General features: G+C 45.2%; 2 protein-coding genes and 1 pseudogene across 3 annotated transcripts in view; 1 reads left to right on the forward strand and 2 right to left on the reverse strand.

The window, feature by feature from the left end:
- ACO2 (aconitase 2) overlaps positions 1-6,040 on the reverse strand; it is a 33,759-nt gene extending 27,719 nt beyond the window's left edge. The window contains exon 1 of the mRNA XM_036456483.2: positions 5,891-6,040. Within this exon, the coding sequence (XP_036312376.1) occupies positions 5,891-5,926 (36 nt within the window). The 5' untranslated portion in view covers positions 5,927-6,040. The remainder of the gene's footprint in view (positions 1-5,890) is intronic.
- On the reverse strand, positions 2,361-4,695 carry LOC118729163 (annotated as a pseudogene).
- A 302-nt stretch (positions 6,041-6,342) lies between the features above and the next one.
- PHF5A (PHD finger protein 5A) lies at positions 6,343-13,695 on the forward strand. 2 transcript variants are annotated; one of them, XM_036456495.2, is made up of 5 exons: positions 6,343-6,510; positions 6,916-6,939; positions 7,434-7,600; positions 8,289-8,352; positions 13,069-13,695. In XM_036456495.2, exons 1-4 carry the CDS (start codon positions 6,459-6,461, stop codon positions 8,337-8,339), a joined length of 294 nt encoding a protein of 97 aa, XP_036312388.1. In that variant the 5' UTR covers positions 6,343-6,458; the 3' UTR covers positions 8,340-8,352; positions 13,069-13,695. The 2 variants fall into 2 exon arrangements, with proteins under 2 accessions (XP_036312388.1, XP_036312387.1); XM_036456494.2 differs by lacking the exon at positions 8,289-8,352 and having other exon boundaries at positions 6,373-6,510.
- Positions 13,696-20,137: the final 6,442 nt, after the last annotated feature.

Consider the following 20,137-nt stretch of genomic DNA (forward strand, 5'->3'; position numbering starts at 1 on the left):
TCTTGAAAACAGGCTAAAGATACCTACTTCTCAGGGTGGCTGTGAGGGACAAACAGGCAGTGTTTGTAAAACCAGATCTAGCTCAGTGACTGGCCTGACTAAATGTGCCAGGGAAACTGCCAAGGTGCAGGGTGGTCCAGTGGGAGTAAGCCCCTCCCGGCATGCAGAGCCCCCACTCACTTCAGCCCCGTGTATTTACTATGGCTCCCGAGCGAGCCCTTCCTCGCCAGCATGCATGTGAGCTTTCACAGGCAAAGCCCTGTCTTCAACCAGCTCTGCAGCTCTCGGTGGACAAAAACAGGAACACCACAAATATCCAGCAGACAGTGAAGGAGCCCAATGTTGAATTGGGGGCAGGGGTTAAAGGATTTTTTTTTAAGCTTACTTTTTAAAAATTTATTTTATTGATTTTTTTACAAAGAGGAAGGGAGAGGGATAGAGTTAGAAACATCGAAGAGAGAGAAACATCGATCAGCTGCCTCCTGCACACTCCCCACTGGGTATGTGCCTGCAACCAAAGTACATGCCCTTGACCAGAATCGAACCTGGGACCCTTGAGTCTGCAGGCCGATACTCTATCCACTGAGCCACACCGGTTGGCTTCCAAAGCAGATGGGTCAAACAAAGCTGGGGCCAATGAAGCATTAACACTCATTTTTTTTTTTAAGTATTTTTTTTTATTGATTTCAGAGAGGAAGGGAGGAGAGAGGGATAGAAACATCAATGATGGGAGAGAATCATGGATCGGCTGCCTTCTGTGCGCCTCACACTGGGGACTGAGCTCCCAACCCAGGCATATGCCCTGACCAGGAACTGAACTGTGTGTGACCTCCTGGTTCATAGGTTGACACTCCACCACTGAGCCATGCCAGGCAGGCGCATTAACACTCATTAAAAAAATTTGTGTGTGTGTGTGTTTTGTGTGGGTTTTTTTTTTTGAGAAAGAGGGAGCGGGAGAAAGAGAAACTGCAATGTGAGAATGGAACATCAATCAGTTGCCTCCTGCACCCAGGGATCAAGCCAGAAACCCAAGCACGGCCCTACACGGGAATCACAGCGGTGACCTTTCTAGGCACAGGACAACGCCCAACCAACTGAGCCACTCTGGCCAGGGCAACACTCATTTAAAATACTTCCCAGACGGCCCTCTGAGAGACACCAGGTACCAGAACAAGGTCTGAGACAGAACCAGGCTCACCCCATCCACGATGCTCGTACTCAAGTGAGGGACCCTAGGGAAAGACCCTTGGGCCTATCCAGCGTCCTTACCTGTAAAATACAGGTAACTTGCTGAGAGCTGATAAAAAGATCAAGAATTTATAAATGAGCTTCAGCCCACACCTAAGTTTTACAAGTGCTGTGCAAACACATGACTACTGAGTTCAAGTTCACCCATCCCTCGACTCCTCAAGCCCCAAACCTAGGAGTCATCCTCAATTATCCCTATACCTCACACTCTGCATTCAACCCATGTGCCTCCAAAATACATCCACTACCAGAACCAGAGTCCCAGACACCTTCACCACTCCCTGGTTCATTCCATCAGCCACACTGGTCTCCCCCCTCCTCTTTTGTCTCCGTGGTCCATCACCCAAGCAGCAGCATAAGTGATTTTTCTCAACCATAAATCACATCCTGTTGCTCCACAGCTGAATTGTCTAGCTGTTCCTCTTCTGTCTCTCCAGAACTACAGGACAAGTTCCACTATGTTGTTCACTACTGCACTCCCAATGTTTAGAACAGCACTAAGCACACAGCAAACTTTCAATAAATGTTTTGGGAACAGGTGGTCCTAAAGGCAATGGTATGCTCCCCTGGTCTTCAAGACAGAGATTTTACTCTCTCTCCCAAATTTGACATTGGAAGTTTGTTTACTCATCCAGCCAATCATTCATTCACTCAATTCAAATTGACAGCTGACTACAGGACATCTGAGAAGACACTACAGTGAACATGAAACCTACATGGTGCTTTACAGAGGCACTTGTAAATTCTGCCAAACAGCAGGTCTCTGCGGCTAACCGCCATCTCAGATTTACAGACAGAGGTGACACGGCATCCCAAAACCGCATGAGAACTCAGTACCCCCAAACCTCAAGGCAAAACCAAAGACCTAAGAAATGTATTTGCAAATTCTCAACTCCTTTTATTTACCATCCACAGCCCTTTACAGAAAAGTAAAATTTTAAACGACAGAAAGTAAATGTGGATTTTCAAGAATTTCACCTCCATTTTCTTTACTTCTAATTTTACTCCCTGGTAGCAGGTATGGTCAAATGATAGAGCACTGTTCTCAGCTTCTGGAGTATTAATGGTACCCTGGGCAACAGGCTGAATCTTTTTTTATTTTTTTATCATTCTCTGAAGAGCATATTTTATTAATCTGCAGTTCTTTAACAGTTAATAATAAAAGCAAGGGATGTAGTATCAATAAGATTGCTGGGCCCAAAGAAAACTCAAAATATTTTAAGGTGAATTAGTTTCTTTTTCATTTATTCCTCTTCCATAACTTGTTCTACGCCTTCTACTTCTGGAATATAAAACTGCAGCATGTTCTGAATTCCATTTTCCAGAGTAATGATTGAACTAGCGCAGCTGGTACAGGAACCTTGGAGCTTCCGCTGTACACCACCATCTTCCAGGCCCTTCTGTGTTACAGCTCCTCCAGCTTCCTGCACAGCGGCTGTATTCCTGTATCTAACAGTTCTTTAATCACTGCCATCATCTTCTTCAGATCCTGCTTCTCCCGAAGATGTTTCCCCAGTGGCTGAGGGTAAGCCAGATGCAAAGAAATCCATGCCTAGTGCATACATATCTGGTTTCAGTAAATTCCAGTCTAACTCATCACTTTCCTTTGTGACAGTGATGAAATCTGGTCCAAAAAAGACACTTTTTACTCCTTCAGTCCTAAATAATTGCCTAGCCAGAGGGGAGCAAAATGCTGTAGCTGATGGAGGAAACCCATGGTCCCTGTCTCAAGAACTGGCTTTCCTGGAATAAATTTCAACCTGTTGGGGTTTGGGGTATCTTGTGTTTGAATAAACATGTGTCTCACTGTGTTATATAAGGTTGCAGATAGTGGGATAAGTGTACAAACTGATGCAGAGACTATTTCTTAATAGTGTATGGATTTATCACATCATATAATCGCCTGCACAATCACCTCCCCGGGCCTCAGCTCCCCATACCAGCCGGGCCGCCGCCGCCATCTTACTGCCAACAGGCTGAATCTTGATGCCAACAGAAAGCAGAATAGTGCAGTGGCTGGGACCTCAGGTTTTGGAACAGAAAGGTGCTAATTCAAATGACATCTGCTAGTGATAAGGCCCTAGACAAGTTTATTTTACTTAACAACACTTACTACATGCAGGCAGAGTTCTAAATACTGTGCAACTATAATATGACTACTGGATCAGTCTTAAGTACTATTACTATCTGTATCTTACAGGTGAAGAAACAGGCATAGAGAGGTACAGTAATGTGCCCAGAGTATTGGAGCCAGCACTCAAATACGGTAGTGTGATGTAAGAATCCATGCTCTTAGCTATTCCATTATGCTTCTGCTCTAATCCTGTTTCTTCATCGATAAGACAGGGCATATAAGTTTGCCTTATCTGACAGGGTCATGTGAGATTACTGGTACACAGTAGGTAAATGTTAGCTAGTGGTACTATAATTGCCGTCATTCTATTATCTACCTTCACCTTTGGTCCAGTCAAAGGCAGAAGAAAAATATTTGGCTGAGAAAGACCTCCAAGGTTCTCTGAAGTAGAATACATTATAATATAGCGGAAACTCCATGAGGACAGGAATTGTCTGCTTTGCTTATCATTGTATCTGAAGCAAGCCATGGAGCTCATATAATGCATCTGTGGTGAATGAGGTAGGACAATATTTAATGTATAGATAAAGTTCTGCAGACATGACAACCAAGGTAGTTCCATCACATCTCCAATGGAGCTAAACACAAAAGAGGAAAATTTGCAAGGTCTCCGAGGACAGTGTTAGCTGGCCATTTGGCCATTACTTCACACAGCCTGGCTATTAGGAGGTAACGTGGCATAATGTTGCTCATTCAGCTTAGTGAACAGACCTGAATTTTAATCCTGACTCTGTCCCTGGAAGTCACTCAGGCTCTCAAGATCTTGGATTTTGTCTATCTGTAGAAGAGGAAGTTGGACTGCATGATGATCATAAACTATCTCATGACTTTATAACAATCATCATAATTTGAATGGGAGCCAAATGACAGATGAAGAAACCAGGATACAGAAGTAACTTGTTCAAGGTCACAGTGTCAGGGTAGACTATAAACTCTAGCCCAGATCTCTTTCTACATTGATCTAACACTCATGCTTTCCAAATCCCTTTTCAGTTAAAAAAAAATATATTGTACTATGACATTAGTCCTTTCTTCTAAGCTCCATAAGTCTGTAACCATTTTTCTTAAATTATCTTTCCAGACTTCACTACATCTTGGGAGATCAGGAGGCAACTACAGCATTTCCACAGTGTTAACCTGGAGAATCAAAAGATCTGACGTGGCAATTGGGGAAAATCCCTTGTCTTTGCCCAGAATTGAGAGGTCAGAAGTATTTTTAAGATGAATTATTTAAACATATGGTTTAAATTTAAGCAAAATGATTAAAAAAAAACACACAAAAAAAACTTCTAGTAGCATAATGCTTGTTGAGGACAGCATGTAACAATTTCTTTTTTAAATCAGAGTTGTGCTACTTGATTTAAGGTAGATCCACAGAGTTAAAAGATTTTCTGAGAACGTTTACAAATACCTGCTTAATTTTTATTAACAAACTATATGCTAGGCATTGAAACATTATGTATACACCTTCCTAGGGCTGTCATGTTAGAAGAGAAAAGCGCTTCTGGCAGTTACAGTAGGTTTTCTAGATGGTTCATAACAGGCAAGTCAAGGTCAAACTGTTGAGTCTCCTTACCCTTTCATCTAGTAGCTGAAAAGCAACTAACTGCAACCTCAAAATACTCCATTCTGGTACTCTCAAAAAATATAAATGTTAGCTCAAAAGTCGCTCTGTGGCTCGGAAAGTTCTGTGAGGACACGCTGACATGAACAAGGAGGACAGAGGGGCTAGAAGCCAGAGGGGCTAGAGGGCAAGAGGCTCAGGGCACTTCGGTGACAGCAGTAACTTTCACCTACTTTCTAGCAATTTCCTTCCTTATCGAATGAGAGTACGATAATCATTTCACCAGATAAGTTTATGACTTAAAATATGATCAGCAATTAAAACAATCTAGCAATGTTGTGCAAACGTAAGAGATTATGGTTATTACTATTTACTACGTCTGGGGACTGAAGACACCTCCACACACACACACACACACACACACACACACACGCTTTCATTCTTGGTCATGTATCCCACAGAATTCTCAGAGATGGAACAGGACACTAGTTTCTCCTCCAGACTCCAGACCTGGCAGCTATGAAGGCACCTAGCTAGCGAGTCCCTGCCGTTGAGAGATGAGAATGTGGCCTTCAAGCTGTGGGCCTAGCGGGCTCAACGGCGCCCGTACCCCCCAGTCACCTTGTCCTCACCTTGAGGGACAGAAGGAAACCCTACGGGGAAAGAGAGTGCCGTCCTCAACAAGAAGTGTCCTTATCCTTTACCCGGCCGCCACGACTTCCACCCACACTTCCCGCGGGGCGGGGGCAGGGCTGGAGCGCTGACGGAGCGGGGACGCCCTGACCTCGGGCACTGGAGCACCCGGCCGCGCGGGCCCACGGCCGTGACAGGTAAACAAAACGTCACCGCCAGCCGGGCCTGCCAGGTACCGCCGCGCCCACAGCCGCAGGCAGGCGGGAAGGCACTCCGCCCCCGTGAACCCAGGGGGCCCCGAGCTCGCTCACCTGCAGCCGGGTCACCAGGAGGCTGTAAGGCGCCATTTTGTGCACTGACAAAGATGAGGTCGCGTGAAAGTGACGTGCCACGCGGCGAATTTAAAGGCTCCGGACGGGGGGCGTGGCCTGAGGCAAGAGGCGTCACGGAGGAGGCGGGGCTTCCAGCGGCTCCAGAGCCCGCGAGCCCAGGGGGCGGGGCTCCCGTGTGAGCAACCAACGGAAAGAGGGAAAAAAACACGTAACTACATTTGTAGAAGGAAACACCCCACAAAGACGTCTTATCGAAGGGCAAACTACTTATTTGTACTTCCGGTTGACTCTCCCATCCAAATCGGGCAAAGACATTTTGTTAAGGACTCACAGGCCTGCCGGGACTTGGCTCCCCCGCTACAAAGGAAACCAGCGTTTGGAACGTAGGGCTTAGATCTCGCGAGAATGAGCGGGGCTTGGTGCAAATCTTGCGAACGCAGACGTAAGCCTGGAGGACCAATCACGGCGACCAGGAGGCAGGAACAATGGGGGTTAAAGGTCAGGCGGAAGTTCCCGGAGTTTCCGGTGGCCGGCTGGAGCGTGAACTATGGCTAAACACCATCCGGACTTGATTTTTTGTCGCAAGCAGGCTGGTGTTGGTGAGACAGCTTCCATGGCCGCGGCCCCCTGGGTGGGGGCAGTGTTAGGAGTTGGGGAGTCAGGGTTCCATCTCTCCCCAAGGTCGTGCCTCGGAGGCGCCACGTTTCCCGCCTTCGGCGGGTAGCGTAGGAGCGCGCAGGTTTTTGGCCTCCAAGGAAAAGAAGGCGGGGAAGCGCGTGCGGGGCGCCGGGGGCGGGCGGCCCGGGGGGGTCTGGAGAAACTCCTGGTCCAGGGCCTGGGAGGGGCTTCAGGAAGGTGTGGCTTTGGGAAATGTGAGGCTGAGGTGGATGAAGTCGCTCTTTGCAGTCCCTGCTTCTGTTCCCACCCCAAACTCGAGGATGTTTTTCTACTCTTCGTCAGAATCTTGATTCTAATTGTACTCTTTACCATCTTTGATCTTGCAGCCATCGGAAGACTCTGTGAAAAATGTAAGTGGAAGACGCCCTCCCACACGCCCCACCCTTCGCACTCAGTTTCTGTGGAGCCACAAGAGGGCTTTAGGTAGATGTGCCTGGAAGCATGTGAACACTGAAGGGCGGACTGCAACCAAGGCCGCCTCCACCTCCCTACTCCACCTTCCACATTTTAGACGCCGAGTTTAGGCTTTGAGAAAATCTGTAGCTTTGAATAGGAAGTGGCTTGACCCCCATCTCCAACACACAGTTTTTGCCAATAATTTATATGGACTTCCATCTACCAGATGCTCTTCTCAGCTCTTTAGTTGTTACTTACCGGTATTAACTTTTTCCTATATGTTGTGGGGATTGAGATGAACACTAAGTCAGGTTTTGTAATGCCAAAGTAGAAGGCCCTAAAGTCACTGTCTACGCCGTAGACTCTAAGGAGACTGGTGTTTTTCCCCATAACAGGAGGAGGGCGAGGAATTGCAAGTGGACATAACTCCGTTCTCTTTTCCTCACAGGTGACGGCAAGTGTGTGATCTGTGACTCCTATGTGCGTCCCTGCACCCTGGTGCGCATATGTGATGAGTGTAACTACGGCTCCTATCAGGGGCGCTGTGTGATCTGTGGAGGCCCGGGAGTCTCAGACGCCTATTATTGTAAGGAGTGCACCATCCAGGAGAAGGATGTGAGTGGATTCTAAGTTTTGCATCTGATCTTATATCTAAAAGCACTTTGCCACTTGGCCAGTGTGGCTCAGTTGGTTGATCTTCATCCAGTGCACCAGGAGGTCTCTGGTTTGATTTTTGGTCAGGGCAGTGCCTAGGTTACTGCTCAGTTCCCAGTAGGGGGCGTGCTGGAGGCAGACTATGAATATTTTTCTCTCTCCCTCTCCCTGAAATCAGTAAAGACATTAAAAAATAAAACTTTGCCAACCATGGCAAACTTCTACAGTCTGCTGAGATTACTATGTTCAGCTAGTCACCTAGGCTATAATTTCTTCAAATTCTGTGAGCCAACTGGGTGTAGTCCGATAAAAGGCAGTTATTTTCCATCAAGGGTAAAAATGCAAGAGAAGCAAATGTTTGTCAACACCAGCAATTTGGAAGAGCCCTCGCTCTATTCCTTTGATGTCTCTGATTATTTTTATTCAGGAACAACACCCTGCATTTTGTAAGTCCTAGCAGAGTGCATGGCGTGTAATAGCCACTCAGTAATTCTCTTTACTATCATTAAGGACTGCTTGGGTGGAGGTAGTGACATTTGAATTGGGGACAATTCAAGTTGATTTCAGCTTTACGAGGTTAAAGAATTTCTTTGGTTTGATAATGTGGAAATGTGATTCTGTTTTGGCCCTTGACATTGTGTGGTGGCAGAGGCTAGCTATTTTAACTCCTTGGATCAAATGCAAGATAGAGGGCTTATAGATCTATAGTAAGGGTGAGTTTTACAGGTTTTTTTTTTCTTTGTTAATCCTCACCTGAGGATTTTTTCCATTGATTTTTAGAGAGTGGAAGAGGGAGAGCTAGAGAGAAACGTTGATGTGAGAGACACATTGGGCATTGGGGATCAAACCTGCAACCCAGATAACTTGCCTTTGAGCGGGAATTGAACCCAAGAACACCCCCCCCGCACTCCCTTACCATTCTCCATGTTCAGCCCAATGCTCTAACCACTTGGCAACCAGCCAGGGTTAGTTTTACTGATTTTCTTTAGCAGACTTCTTGGGAAGGAAATTCCAGGAATCTGCTTATTTTCTTATGAGAGAATAAAAGGAAGTGTGATACAATAGGCTAATAGAAGGTATCTGGTTACCTAACCTAGGGTAAAGCAAAAATATGTATAATTCTTAATATTCCCATGAGCAAAGAGTAGTTTATAGATGTTTTCTCCCTTATTCACAATAGCTTTATTAAATAGGAATTATTATCCCCACTTTACAGTCCCTCAACCATCTAATAAGGGGCAAACCCAGACCATCTGACTAAACTTTGTAGCGTCCCCATTACCCAGGCTGTCCTTTTGTAAGTCTTTTCAGTAGGATGTGCCTGTGTTGAGGAGAAACAACCTTGCCACTTCATCAGTCTTGGTATGTAGATCCTGTCTACCCCAGTAAGTGTGACATGTCAGGCCAGATAAGACTGTTTATTACTTAATTAAGTCTTCTATTATTTAGGGAGATAGGAAGGGTCATTGATAAAAGATGACAAAAGTAATTCCATAAGTGCCTTTGGCTGTCACATCAGGTCCTAGTGCTCTGACCCACCACCTAGGCTCCACTCCTTTAGCGAAAGGACCTTGGCTGTGTATTTGTATCTCATTTTGCCCACTTCTTGGTACAGTGCCTGCCAGTAAGGGTGGGGCACATTTTTGGTGCTATCCCTATAAGTCATCCATAGGTGTTCCCCTACAGATTGGTACATAGTAGGCAATGGGTAATTATAGTTTACAAGTAGTGAAACCATGTTATGACAACAGCAGTGAAGAGGAAAGTACAAATCATCTTAAACTAGCTAAAGATTCCATCATTTTCTTGAAATTTTTTATGGTGTTGCTAGAGTGGTTGGCATAAACTTGCAACCAGAGAGTGCTGAGTCAATGTAAATTGCTGTGACTCACCTGCACATGGTGTGTGACCTGATACCTTTGAGTTCTCAGGCCTCATTCTGTCCCTGAGCATTATCCTAGACGTCACTTCCCTGCTCCACATTATACAGGAATGTTCTGGGGATACCTGAGATGACGCCCAGCTCACATTGTTTCCAAGGAGCCCAAAGCAGCCGAGTGACACGATCCAGCCTCTCAGCCTTACAGATCGCCATGTAGATTAAGTGCCCAAGACTTTCCTATACAGAAATTTTCCCACAACCCAAGGAGAAAGTTAAATTTAATCCTCATTATAGTTCTCTTTATGCACCTTGCATCATTTTTAAGGGAGTTACACCAATAAACTGAGCTGGGTGTTCTATCTAATTTTTCAAAGCTTCAAGAATGCTCAGGAGTCAGGGATAGCAGCTGTGGGTGTTGCTGTCAGAGTAATTTGTAGTTTCTCCTAATAGAGTATCGTCTTGATTCCCCTCCTTTCACTGACCATTTTCTCAGCTGTCCCAACCAGAAAACAAAATAGCTCATATTTATGGTGTGCTTGCTATGTGCCAGGTACAGTGCATAACATTTTTAAATACTTTTTAAAAATTTATCTTTATTATTGAAAGTATTATAGATGCCCCCTTTGTTGTTGGTTCTTTTTTTTTGCTGAACATTTTCTCCCCAAAAATTCTGTGTGATATAGATGAGGAAATTAAGGGTTAGAAGTATTAGGCAACTTGGCTCAAGGTCTGTCTAACTCAGTATTTCTCAACTATTTTTTTCCCCCATTATTGCGCTCCCCCAGGAGAAAAGTTAAAATTTAAATTAAATGTTCCCCTTAACAAGAGGAATTAAGTATAAGGAATACGATTTTTGTTGTATAAGGAGGAGCTTTAGGTCATAAACCACTGTAATGGCAAAGATGTTTTTGTCCCCTTTGAGGATGCACGGTCTAACTCAAAGCACTTCCCTGCACCATCTCGCTGCATTGTTCTTGGGGCAGTTAAGGATGCCTTTCACTCATGCTATTTCTACCATTTTCTTCTCCCCATTTCCATGAACATCAGAGCAGTTAAAAGTTGCCTTTTCCTTTATTTCAGTTCTGTACATCTCTCCCTTTGGTGTGTTATATTTTGGTACATGATTAGTGTTAGTTTTAAAGTTTTACTTGAAAGTCCTGGCTGAGTTTTCATCACTGGTACAGGGTAATTTTTGTAGCTTGCTTTCCTGCCGTAGAAATAGATTTGAGCTCTCGCCGGTTTAACTCAGTGGATAGAGTCGACCTGCGGACTGAAGGGTTTGGCTTAGTGGATAGAGCATCAGCCTGCGGACTGATGTTTCTCTCTCATCGATGTTTCTTTCTTTTTTCTTTTTTTCTTCTTCTTTTTTTCTGTCTAGAGTTTGTCCTTGTGATTTATTAATAGTCATCGCAAATTCTTGCATCATGGGAAACTGTCTTGGAATTAATTTAAATGGGAGGCTAGTGTTAGACGGGGACAAATCAATTCTTGGAATCAGAACAACCTTTCCTTCAGCAGATCCTGTTAATAGTTCAGCTTCAATAATGTTAGGTTGCAATCTTTTGATAATAAATCTGGTACCATTACAAAGATCTTTCTTTTTTTTAGATATATTTTATTGATTTTTTACAGAGAGGAAGGGAGAGAGGTAGAGTTAGAAACATTGATCAGCTGCCTCCTGCACACCCCCTACTGGGGATGTACCTGCAGTCAAGGCACATACCTTGACTAGAATCGAACCTGGGACCTTTCAGTCCACAGGCCAACGCTCTATCCACTGAGCCAAACCGGTTTCAGCTCTCATTGATGTTTCTAACTCTCTATTCTTCTCCCTTCCTCTCTGTAAAAAAATCAATAAAATATATTAAAAATATATATGTAGTCCTATCTTCATAAAATATCTAAGGGGTGTGTGTGTGTGTGTGTGTGTGTGTTTGGCAACTTCTTATAACTTACTAAGAGTTGACTATATGCCGGGCATTGTTCTAAGTGTATTTACTGATTCTTGATTCTAGGGGGTAGGTTTTACCATTGCAATAATTTTATGTACTAAACAGAGTTTTATATTTGACTAAACAGGGAGGTCAATAACTTAACAAAATTCAGGTAGCCTCGCTCCAGAAACCGCCTTAACCTAGGCTCTGAGTGAGAATGGAACTGCACACATTGGTGTGGCGCCTCTCGGACTAGCGCTAGATAAGTACAAGTTTGTTAACGTTAACCAGTCTCCTTATTTTGCAGTTGAGGAATATGAGTCCAAAAGAAGTGGCTTGCCCGTAGTTACACAAATCAGTGTGGCACAATAAGCCTAAACAGGTTATCGTCATTCCACAAATAGCCTCTCTCAAGGTCCCAGAGCACTGTGGTGTTTTAATGTGAGGCTCCTTTTAGCCAGGAAAAGGCTGCAGCCCCTCATCTGTATGAGAACTTGCAATACAGAGGACATAGCTTACTGAGCTCATCCAGCAAACCATTGATGGGGCTGGGCACCAAACTCCATAGATGGCAGTTCTCAATGTAATGCATGGTATATATTTTCTAGAAAATAACGAAATGTTAGTGTTGGCTTTGTGTGTTTTCAGATATTTTTGTAGTGTTGATATTAGTCCCTGGAAAAAGAAATCAGCTGGATTAGAAATGAGATGTCTAAGGACCTCATTGATTCATTTTGTAGCCCAATGTCACAGGAAGCAACAACCTTTGACATGGATAAAATAAAATCATCAAATCTGTGAAGGTTTTTTCCAGGAGCAACTCCCCCAGTTTTCCTCCCATCATTCCAGATCAACTAATGGAGTCATCACTGCTGCAGAGCTCAGCTTCCAGGGGCTTTGCTGAAACCACTCAGGCTCACAAAATGCCCAGGGGGCATGTCATTACCAATCAGAGCAGGGGCTGTCGGCACCAGTATTCTGTGATGTTTAAAAGGAAGGTATTATTTCCTAATAGGCTTTAGACTTTTTTTTTCCTTGGTGGTATTCTTTTTTTAATGTTTTTATTGATTTTTATAGAGAGAGGAAGAGTGATAGATAGAAACATCGATGATGACAGAGAATCATTGATCAATCGGCTGATTTCTGAAGCCCGCAACCTGGGCATATACCCTGACTGGGAGTCAAACTAGTGACCTCTTGGGTTCATGGGTCGATGCTCAATCACTGAACCACATCAGCTGGTCATATTCACTCTTTTTTGGGGGGATAGTGGACGAGAACCAGAGAGCTTGTTCTGTACGTGATTATTCCTTATGTTTCACTAGAAGAAAACCCTTTGGACATTTTAAGAGTTTTAGATTCTACCTCAACTATATCATAGATTTAACTACAGAAGTGGTCTAAGAACCCACCATTGTAAATGCAGACCACTAGATTGAGGGTAGACAGGCCCTGTCACATTCTAGGTGCTTAGTAAGTTCTTGACAATTGATCGAATAGGGTAACTAAAATAGCAAAATGAATGGCTGAACCACTAATCCAAAAGTTATTTTTATGTTAAATCCCTCTCAAAATAGGACTTTTAATAATTTCTCTATTCTTCTGTTTTCCAGAGAGATGGTTGCCCAAAGATTGTCAATTTGGGGAGCTCTAAGACAGATCTCTTCTATGAACGAAAAAAATACGGCTTCAAGAAGAGGTGATTGGTGGGTGACCTCTTTCTCCCCTCGTCAAGCTGCTGCCGCTGCCAGAAAAGACGCCTACGACTGCCAACAGAAAGGGAGTGGGTGCAGCACATCGCCCGAATCGCCTGTTAGCGCGCTGGCACCTCCACCCTGCCCTCTCCTCTCACCCAGATCAGGTGGTAGAAAGGGAAAAGGATTCTTCACAGGGAGCTTGGCAGACTAAATCAGAAAAAAATGGTAGATTAGGTCATGGTTTTTCTTGAATTCAAGAAGCAAGACTTTCCACATTGACAAGTTCTCTCTACACTGAGCGCTTCTAAACAGAAATATCATTTCAGCGATCTTTTGACTATGAAACGACCCGTGATCTTACAGCAGCTCTGATGGCAGTTGTCTTTGATGAAACATTGGCAGTGGGGTAGGAAGCTCTTGGAACGATAAATTTGGGCATTTAATCTTGTAACACCAGCCAGGTGGTGCTGGTTCATGTTTTAAGAAATTGGAAACCCTTTCTGTTGCTGTTGTATTAATAAAGTAGGTGTTTATTTTCTGGTAGCTGATCACCATCCAACTTAAGTTTAACTCTTGGAATTTATTTTAGTCACCCAGGAATCTGTGATTCAGAGTAGAAGTGTTGGGATTCATTGAGCACCTCATGATCTTACTACTACTTGAAGAAATTCAAAACTATTCATGCCTTTCATTATAGGTGAACCAAAGTCATTTTTAGAAACTGTTTTTTCTTCCTATCCAACTTTAATTTTGAACTGAATAGCTTCCAATGATGGGGAAGGGAATGTGACAAAATGTGTTCAAATTGATGCGTTAGGAGAACTGAACTTAGTGGATTTGTTTCATGAAATGCATATATACTCACATTAAGGATTTTTTTTAAAAAAACAACATATAAAATAATAACAGGCTAAGGGCAGATTCAGATACACTTGACCTAACTCAGCTGTCTGGACTCTGTCCCACTAGAGATGATAAGCAAGTTGCCCTGAGGAGGCACATTCATAATTTGCAACCTCTAGTCAAGCAGGCCTTTGGACACCCCTGATCGGGAAAAGGTTGCACGACCAGAGGTAGTGCTACAAGATGGTGGCAAAGTCAAGGAAGGAAATGAATCTTCTGACTTCTTTGGTTTGGATTAACAAAAAACTCTGATTTGTGATATATTGAGCGTCCAAAATTAAGATAATCTCTGCCTTCAAGAATTTAATAAAGGAGCCTGCCAGAAACAGTTCTAGTATAATCCCCCGGATGCACAAAGGAAGGGTTCTTAGCACGGCTTGGGGGCATGTCGGGAAAGCTAGGGGAAGGTCATGGTCACAGGGCTAAAGGTAATCTTTAAGGCTTCCCGTCTGGTCCCTTGCCATCTCACCTGTTCCCTGCACTCTAGCCACGGGCTCCTTTCGGCTCCTGAAGCTGCTGCTCTTCCCTCCTCAGTGCTGTTCATCCCTCTCCAGTGCTCGCTCAGTCTTGCTCAGCGAACTCTTCATCCTTCAGACTTCAGCTAAATATTTCCTCAAAGATGCCTCTGGACCCCAAATCTAAGTCCATTCACCTTATACTTCTCCATAGCACCGTACGCATTTTGTTCATAGCATTTGGTAACCATTGACTGTACTAGGCTGTGTTCTGTGGTGCCAAGAACCAACTCTCGGTCTGCACAGCAGGTAGCTCCATATTGAGTAAATAATAGAAGAACCTAGATAGTAAATTGAGCTTTGAAACATGTTGGAACCTAAAGGGAAAAGGGGGGGAGGGGGGCAGATGAGGCCTTTGTGGGTGGGGCAGACAATCTGGGATGATGTGTGTGGGGAGCTCTCTAAGCAGTTTTAAGCATCAGGTGTGGGTTGTTATAGTATGTAAAGTGGCAAAGAACAGATAATTTTCAGGTTATAATTATAATGTGTCATTGGTTCTATAGTAATTTTTGTTTTAATATATGAGTCAAATGTTTGACTTATTAACCACCCTGGTCCACATAATATCTTACATCTTCAAATACTTCCAAAGCTACTCCTTAATTTTAACAAACCACCACCTTAAGTGGGCTGTCAGTCTGGGTGTGAGTGCCTGTAAAAGGTCTTACAAGGAAACTTAAGATTAATGCCCAGGAGAATATCAGGGCATACCCACTCCACCCTGGTCACCAATGGGGCAAGTTCAACTTTAGCCCAGCTAATGCCTCTGAACTCCACTCCTCTTTCACCTCATTTCATAATCCTATCCTCGTTTTGTTTCTCAGATACTGGGTTAAAAATACCTGAGATAAAGTAAATGGTTTTGATTTTATTTTAAATGTTTTTATTGATTTCAGAGAGTGGAAGGGGAAGAGAAAGAAACATCAATGATGAAAATCATCAATTGGCTGCCTCAGGCACCATCCCCTAATAAGGACTGAGCCCACAACTCAGACATATGCCCTGACTGGGAATTGAACCGTGACCTCCTGGTTCATGGTTCGATGCTCAACCACTGAGCCACACCAACCTGGTTTGATTTTAATTAATTTTTGTCTACCTTGGACTTGAGGAATTTTTTTTTTCAATTATAAAAATTAGCATAATGATAGTACCAAATTCTCTGTGGGAAAACATGGCTTACAAGTTGAATTTTAACCTCTAACAGTATACAGTTCTGTGAAGAGAATTAGAATAATGACCTGTGTATGGCCACAAAAAATAAGAATGGTCTTCAATCTTATTAATATTCAGTCCTAGGTTCTAGAAAGGATGGGTGTCTTCCAGTTTCTCAAATACACAGTACACATATTTAAACATTGCATTTATTACATTGTTCTTGCTCCCAAAAAAAGTGAACCTAGGCCCCACCCCTCCCCCCAGGGAAAAAAAAAGTGTTATGAGAAGCATGTGGGCTTTATAATCAGACCTTGATTTCTGCTATGCTATTGACCTTTAGTGAGTCATTTAGCCTTTCTGTGCTTTTTTCTTATCAGCTAAGGCTAATAATGCCTACCTTTTTGGGTCATAGGGTTAAACTCGACCTTGTACGAGCCTGACCTTTACTGGGAAGGCTTTACATACTAGTGAGCGGTGGTTCTTTTATAGTGAGTGGGTCTCCGCTTCTCCCCAGAGAAACATATAAGTCCTGGCACTGAAGGTCCTCCAAATGGTTCCCTCTCTTCCCTAGGTTTTCCTCTGCTTCTGCCTGTGCTCTTCATTAGGCAGCTGAAGGGACATTCCTTGCACACTCCCTGTTATCTTGGCGCTGTTTTCCTTTGACCTAAGCCAGCCACCTTCACATCAGCCAGCCAACTGGGTACCTCTTCCTTCTAAGCTCCCAACATGTCATGGATACTTCCAGACACTCTACCCCACAACAATCTCTCACTTGGACTCTTCATGCCTAGTACATACATTTAACAAAAATTTCATGAAATAATATTTACTGTGTGTATTGCACTCCAGAACTTCCATTTTTTCTAAAGATTCAGGCTGAAATCCATTAAACCCAAGTCATTTCATTACCCCAATAATGTGTCATGACCCAGAGTTTAAAAACAATGAATTCAACCCTTGAGCTCCTTTTGCTCTCCATCCACTGCAGAGCACATACCAGGCAGCCAGGCAGACTATTACACTGAGCTGGGAAGGGGGTCACAGACTCAAGAGTCGGGGTGAAGAATATAATTGATTGAAAGGGGTGGATAAGAAAAATAACCAAACATCATGATAATTGTTATATGACCTTTGGCCTCCCTTCTGGGAGACAATAGCGACGGGAGCCTTGAGAGAATCCGGAGAGCAGGCCCTGATGTAAAGGAGAGAGCGAGCTGCCATCCCATTCCAATTGCCAGGAGGAATGCCCAGTGTTGCCAGATCTTTTGAATCAAGGACAAGTGGCTAATTAAAATCTGTGTGCAGTCTTCCAATTTTTAAATGTCAACTCATTCAAATACTTTGAGTGTGTTCGTCTGTGCCAGGCCAATACATGCACCAGATGTGGACGCTTGGCCTGCCAATTAGCAGCTTTTACGTTAAGAAGATTAACTTCTCAGGGAATCAAACTGAACTGACTACATTTCCGAGAGACTCACTCTGTTCAGACCTGCAGCTGTTTAATAGCAGTTTGAAGCTACAATGTAAAGGTGAAAGATTCTTTGCCTTGGTTGGAATTTTCCTGCCTAAAAAAAAGATTCCAATTCCCATCTTTTTCCCAGTTTTTCAGTTTCTTATCAACTCTATCCCAAATGCCCATTTGCCACCACCAACACTGAAACGCAGTTACTTTATTAAAATACTGCAGTTTTAGCTCTGGCAGGTTGGCTCAGTGGATTGAGCGTCCACCTGTGGACTCAAGGGTCCCAGGTTCTATTCCGTTCAAGGGCACATGACCCTGTTAGGCTTAATCCCCAGTAGGGGGTGTGCAGGAGGCAGCCAATCAATGATTCTGATTATTGATATTTCTAACTCCTCTGAAATCCATAATGATACATTTTTTAAAATAAAATACTGCAGTTTCAGTCTTAGCAAAAGGTAGGGTTGTTGCTCTAGCGGTTTGGCTTAGTGGATAGAGCCTCTGCCTGAGGACTGAAGGGGTCCCGGGTTTGATTCAGGTCAAGGGCACATATTTGGTTGCAGGCTCTTCCCTGGCCAGGGCCCTGGTTGGAGCATGTGCAGGAGACAACCAATGTGTTTCTCTCATATCAATATTTCTGTCTTTCCCTCTCCTACTCTCTCAAAATCAATGGGAAAATATCCTTAGGTGAGGATTAAAAAAAAAAGGGGGGGGGGAGGTCACTTGTTACCAGAATTCACTCACATTGGTTGTGATAAATGAACAGCAAGTCATTTGCCCTGCATCCAATCACTCCCAGGCCAGTTTCAGCGGTGGCTTTCTTTGCTCCTGCCCTGGGGGCAGTGGGTCTGAAGAAAGGGGGGGCGGGGGGGACCTGCAAAATTCCTCACCTTGCCATGTGTCTATGAGTGACTCACCTGGAGAGTTAATGGGCACCAATGACCAGCCTGACTTATCAGAACAAAACCGCACAGTCTGCTTACTCTTAGAGGGGCTGCCCGCCTCTCCCCTCCGCACATTGCTTCTGAAGCTCGCATGGTGTGTGCTTTTCAGGGAATGATTATTCAACACGGGAAGGGATGGGAGTGCTTGAGTTAGGGATTCAGCTCACAAGCCCTAGCAAGATGAAGTCATGCTGGGTAGAGAAAAACGTCCTCCTCACCACATCACAAATGGAAACATCAGCAGTTAGGATTCCCTGTTTTCTTTTCCTTTTTACATGCTAACCCTTTATCCAGGGTTCCATTTGCGGAGGAGGCTGGGTTTCTGAGTTTGTTTTTGTTATACTGCTCAGGGCTGCTGTTCCCAGCAGTGCAGGAGAGCGTCGAATAAAAACATGAACAAAATTCAGAGCCTTCCTTTCTGAGATCAGTGCCCTCGCTCAGCCTGCACTGAATGGTAGTCTTCTCTCCTTTATCTGCTTGTATGTACGCCCCCCACCCCCTTCCTGAGATACCCTTGGAGAATTCCTTTCAGCTCACCCTCACCTCTCTCATTATTTTATCTTGTAAGGTTTCTTACTGGGAAATGCCCACTGAACTGAGCACAGTGTAACTTGGCCAGAATGGTCACCTTTAAGAATAGCAACTATTTGAGCCAGACTTTACGTATGATCTACATTTTAAAGATGAGAAAACAGGTTTGATGATGTAAAGAAATTTGTTAAGTCAAGATAGCATGGTTGGTGGCGGAACTGGGATTCCAACCCTGCCATCTCCATTGCTGCCTCTAACAAATGACTACAGATACCAGCATCCCTCGCTAAGCCCCGCTCTCAAATGGGCCTCTCCCCAGGGCTGTTTCTGGGCTCCGGGTCTCCAACCTCCGTGACAGCGGTTGGCTCGAACATCCAATTAGATGCCGCCTCTACCTCACCCGACCAATGGGGAGGCTGTTGCTACCACCAGTTATATTTTTAGCTATTCGGTTCTCCGGAACCCCGTGGTGGGCGGGGCCTCTCCGGAGAGGACGGGGGGAGGTGGGAGGGGGGAGGAGAGGAAAGGGGGAAAGGCAGGGGGAAGGAGTGAGGTGGAGGGAGGAGAGGAAGGGGGGGGGAGAGGGAGTAAAAGGGAGGAGGAAGGAGTGAGGCGGAGGGGAAGGGGGGGAGGGGAGGGGAGGGGGGAGAGGAACGAGGAAAAGGGAGGGGGAAGGAGTGAGGCGGAGGGGGAGGAGGGGAAGGGGGAGAGGAACGGGGGAAAGGGAGGGGGAAGGAGTGAGGGGGAGGGGGAGGAGGGGAGGGGAGGGGGTAAAGGGAGGGGGAAAGAGGGGGAGGGGAGGGGGGAGGGGGTAAAGAGAGGGGGAAGGAGTGAGGGGGAGGGGGAGGAGAGGAGGGGGAGGGGGTAAAGGGAGGGGGAAGGAGTGAGGTGAGGGGGAGGGGAGGGGAGGGGAGGGGGGAGAGGAACGGGGAAAGGGAGGGGAGGAGGGAGGCGGCCGAGGGGCGTGTGTGACGCTCAGCCTCGCTGACGCACGAGGCAAGTAGTCCCTGGAGGAGCCCCAAGCCGAAGCGCCCGGTGCGGGGGAGGGCCCGCGCACGGCCCGCGCCGCCGCCGCCGCGGAGTCTGCCCCCCGGTCCGGGGCTCTCGGCTGCGGCCCGGGAAGCCCATGTAAAGCCACACGCGACTGTGCTCCCCGCCCTGCCAACAGGATGGTCAGGGAAAACACGCCGGCTGTTCGCGGCTGGAGGTTTCTGGGTCTCAGCACCCCGTGCGCTCGGCGGCCAGGCTGGAGCGTCTGATGAGAACAAAGGTCGGGCCGAAACCGGTTGGGCTCAGTGGATAGAACCTCAGCCTGCGGACTGAAAGGTCCCGGGTTCGATTCCGGTCAAGGGCATGTACCTTGGTTGCGGGCACATCCCCAGTGGGGGGTGTGCAAGAGGCAGCTGATCGATGATTCTCTCATCGGTGTTTCTAGCTCTCCCTCTCCCTTCCTCTCTGTAAAAAATCAATAAAAT

Source organism: Pipistrellus kuhlii, unplaced genomic scaffold (assembly GCF_014108245.1).
Source record: "Pipistrellus kuhlii isolate mPipKuh1 unplaced genomic scaffold, mPipKuh1.p scaffold_m20_p_3, whole genome shotgun sequence".
NCBI classification, from domain to species: domain Eukaryota; kingdom Metazoa; phylum Chordata; class Mammalia; order Chiroptera; family Vespertilionidae; genus Pipistrellus; species Pipistrellus kuhlii.

Excerpts from the sequence above, each read along its gene's own strand:
- PHF5A (XM_036456494.2), top strand. The coding sequence starts at position 6,459 with ATGGCTAAACACCATCCGGACTTGATTTTTTGTCGCAAGCAGGCTGGT. Across the intron at positions 6,511-6,915 it reads TCGCAAGCAGGCTGGTGTTG|CCATCGGAAGACTCTGTGAA; the intron begins GTGAGACAGCTT and ends TTGATCTTGCAG. Across the intron at positions 6,940-7,433 it reads CGGAAGACTCTGTGAAAAAT|GTGACGGCAAGTGTGTGATC; the intron begins GTAAGTGGAAGA and ends TTTTCCTCACAG.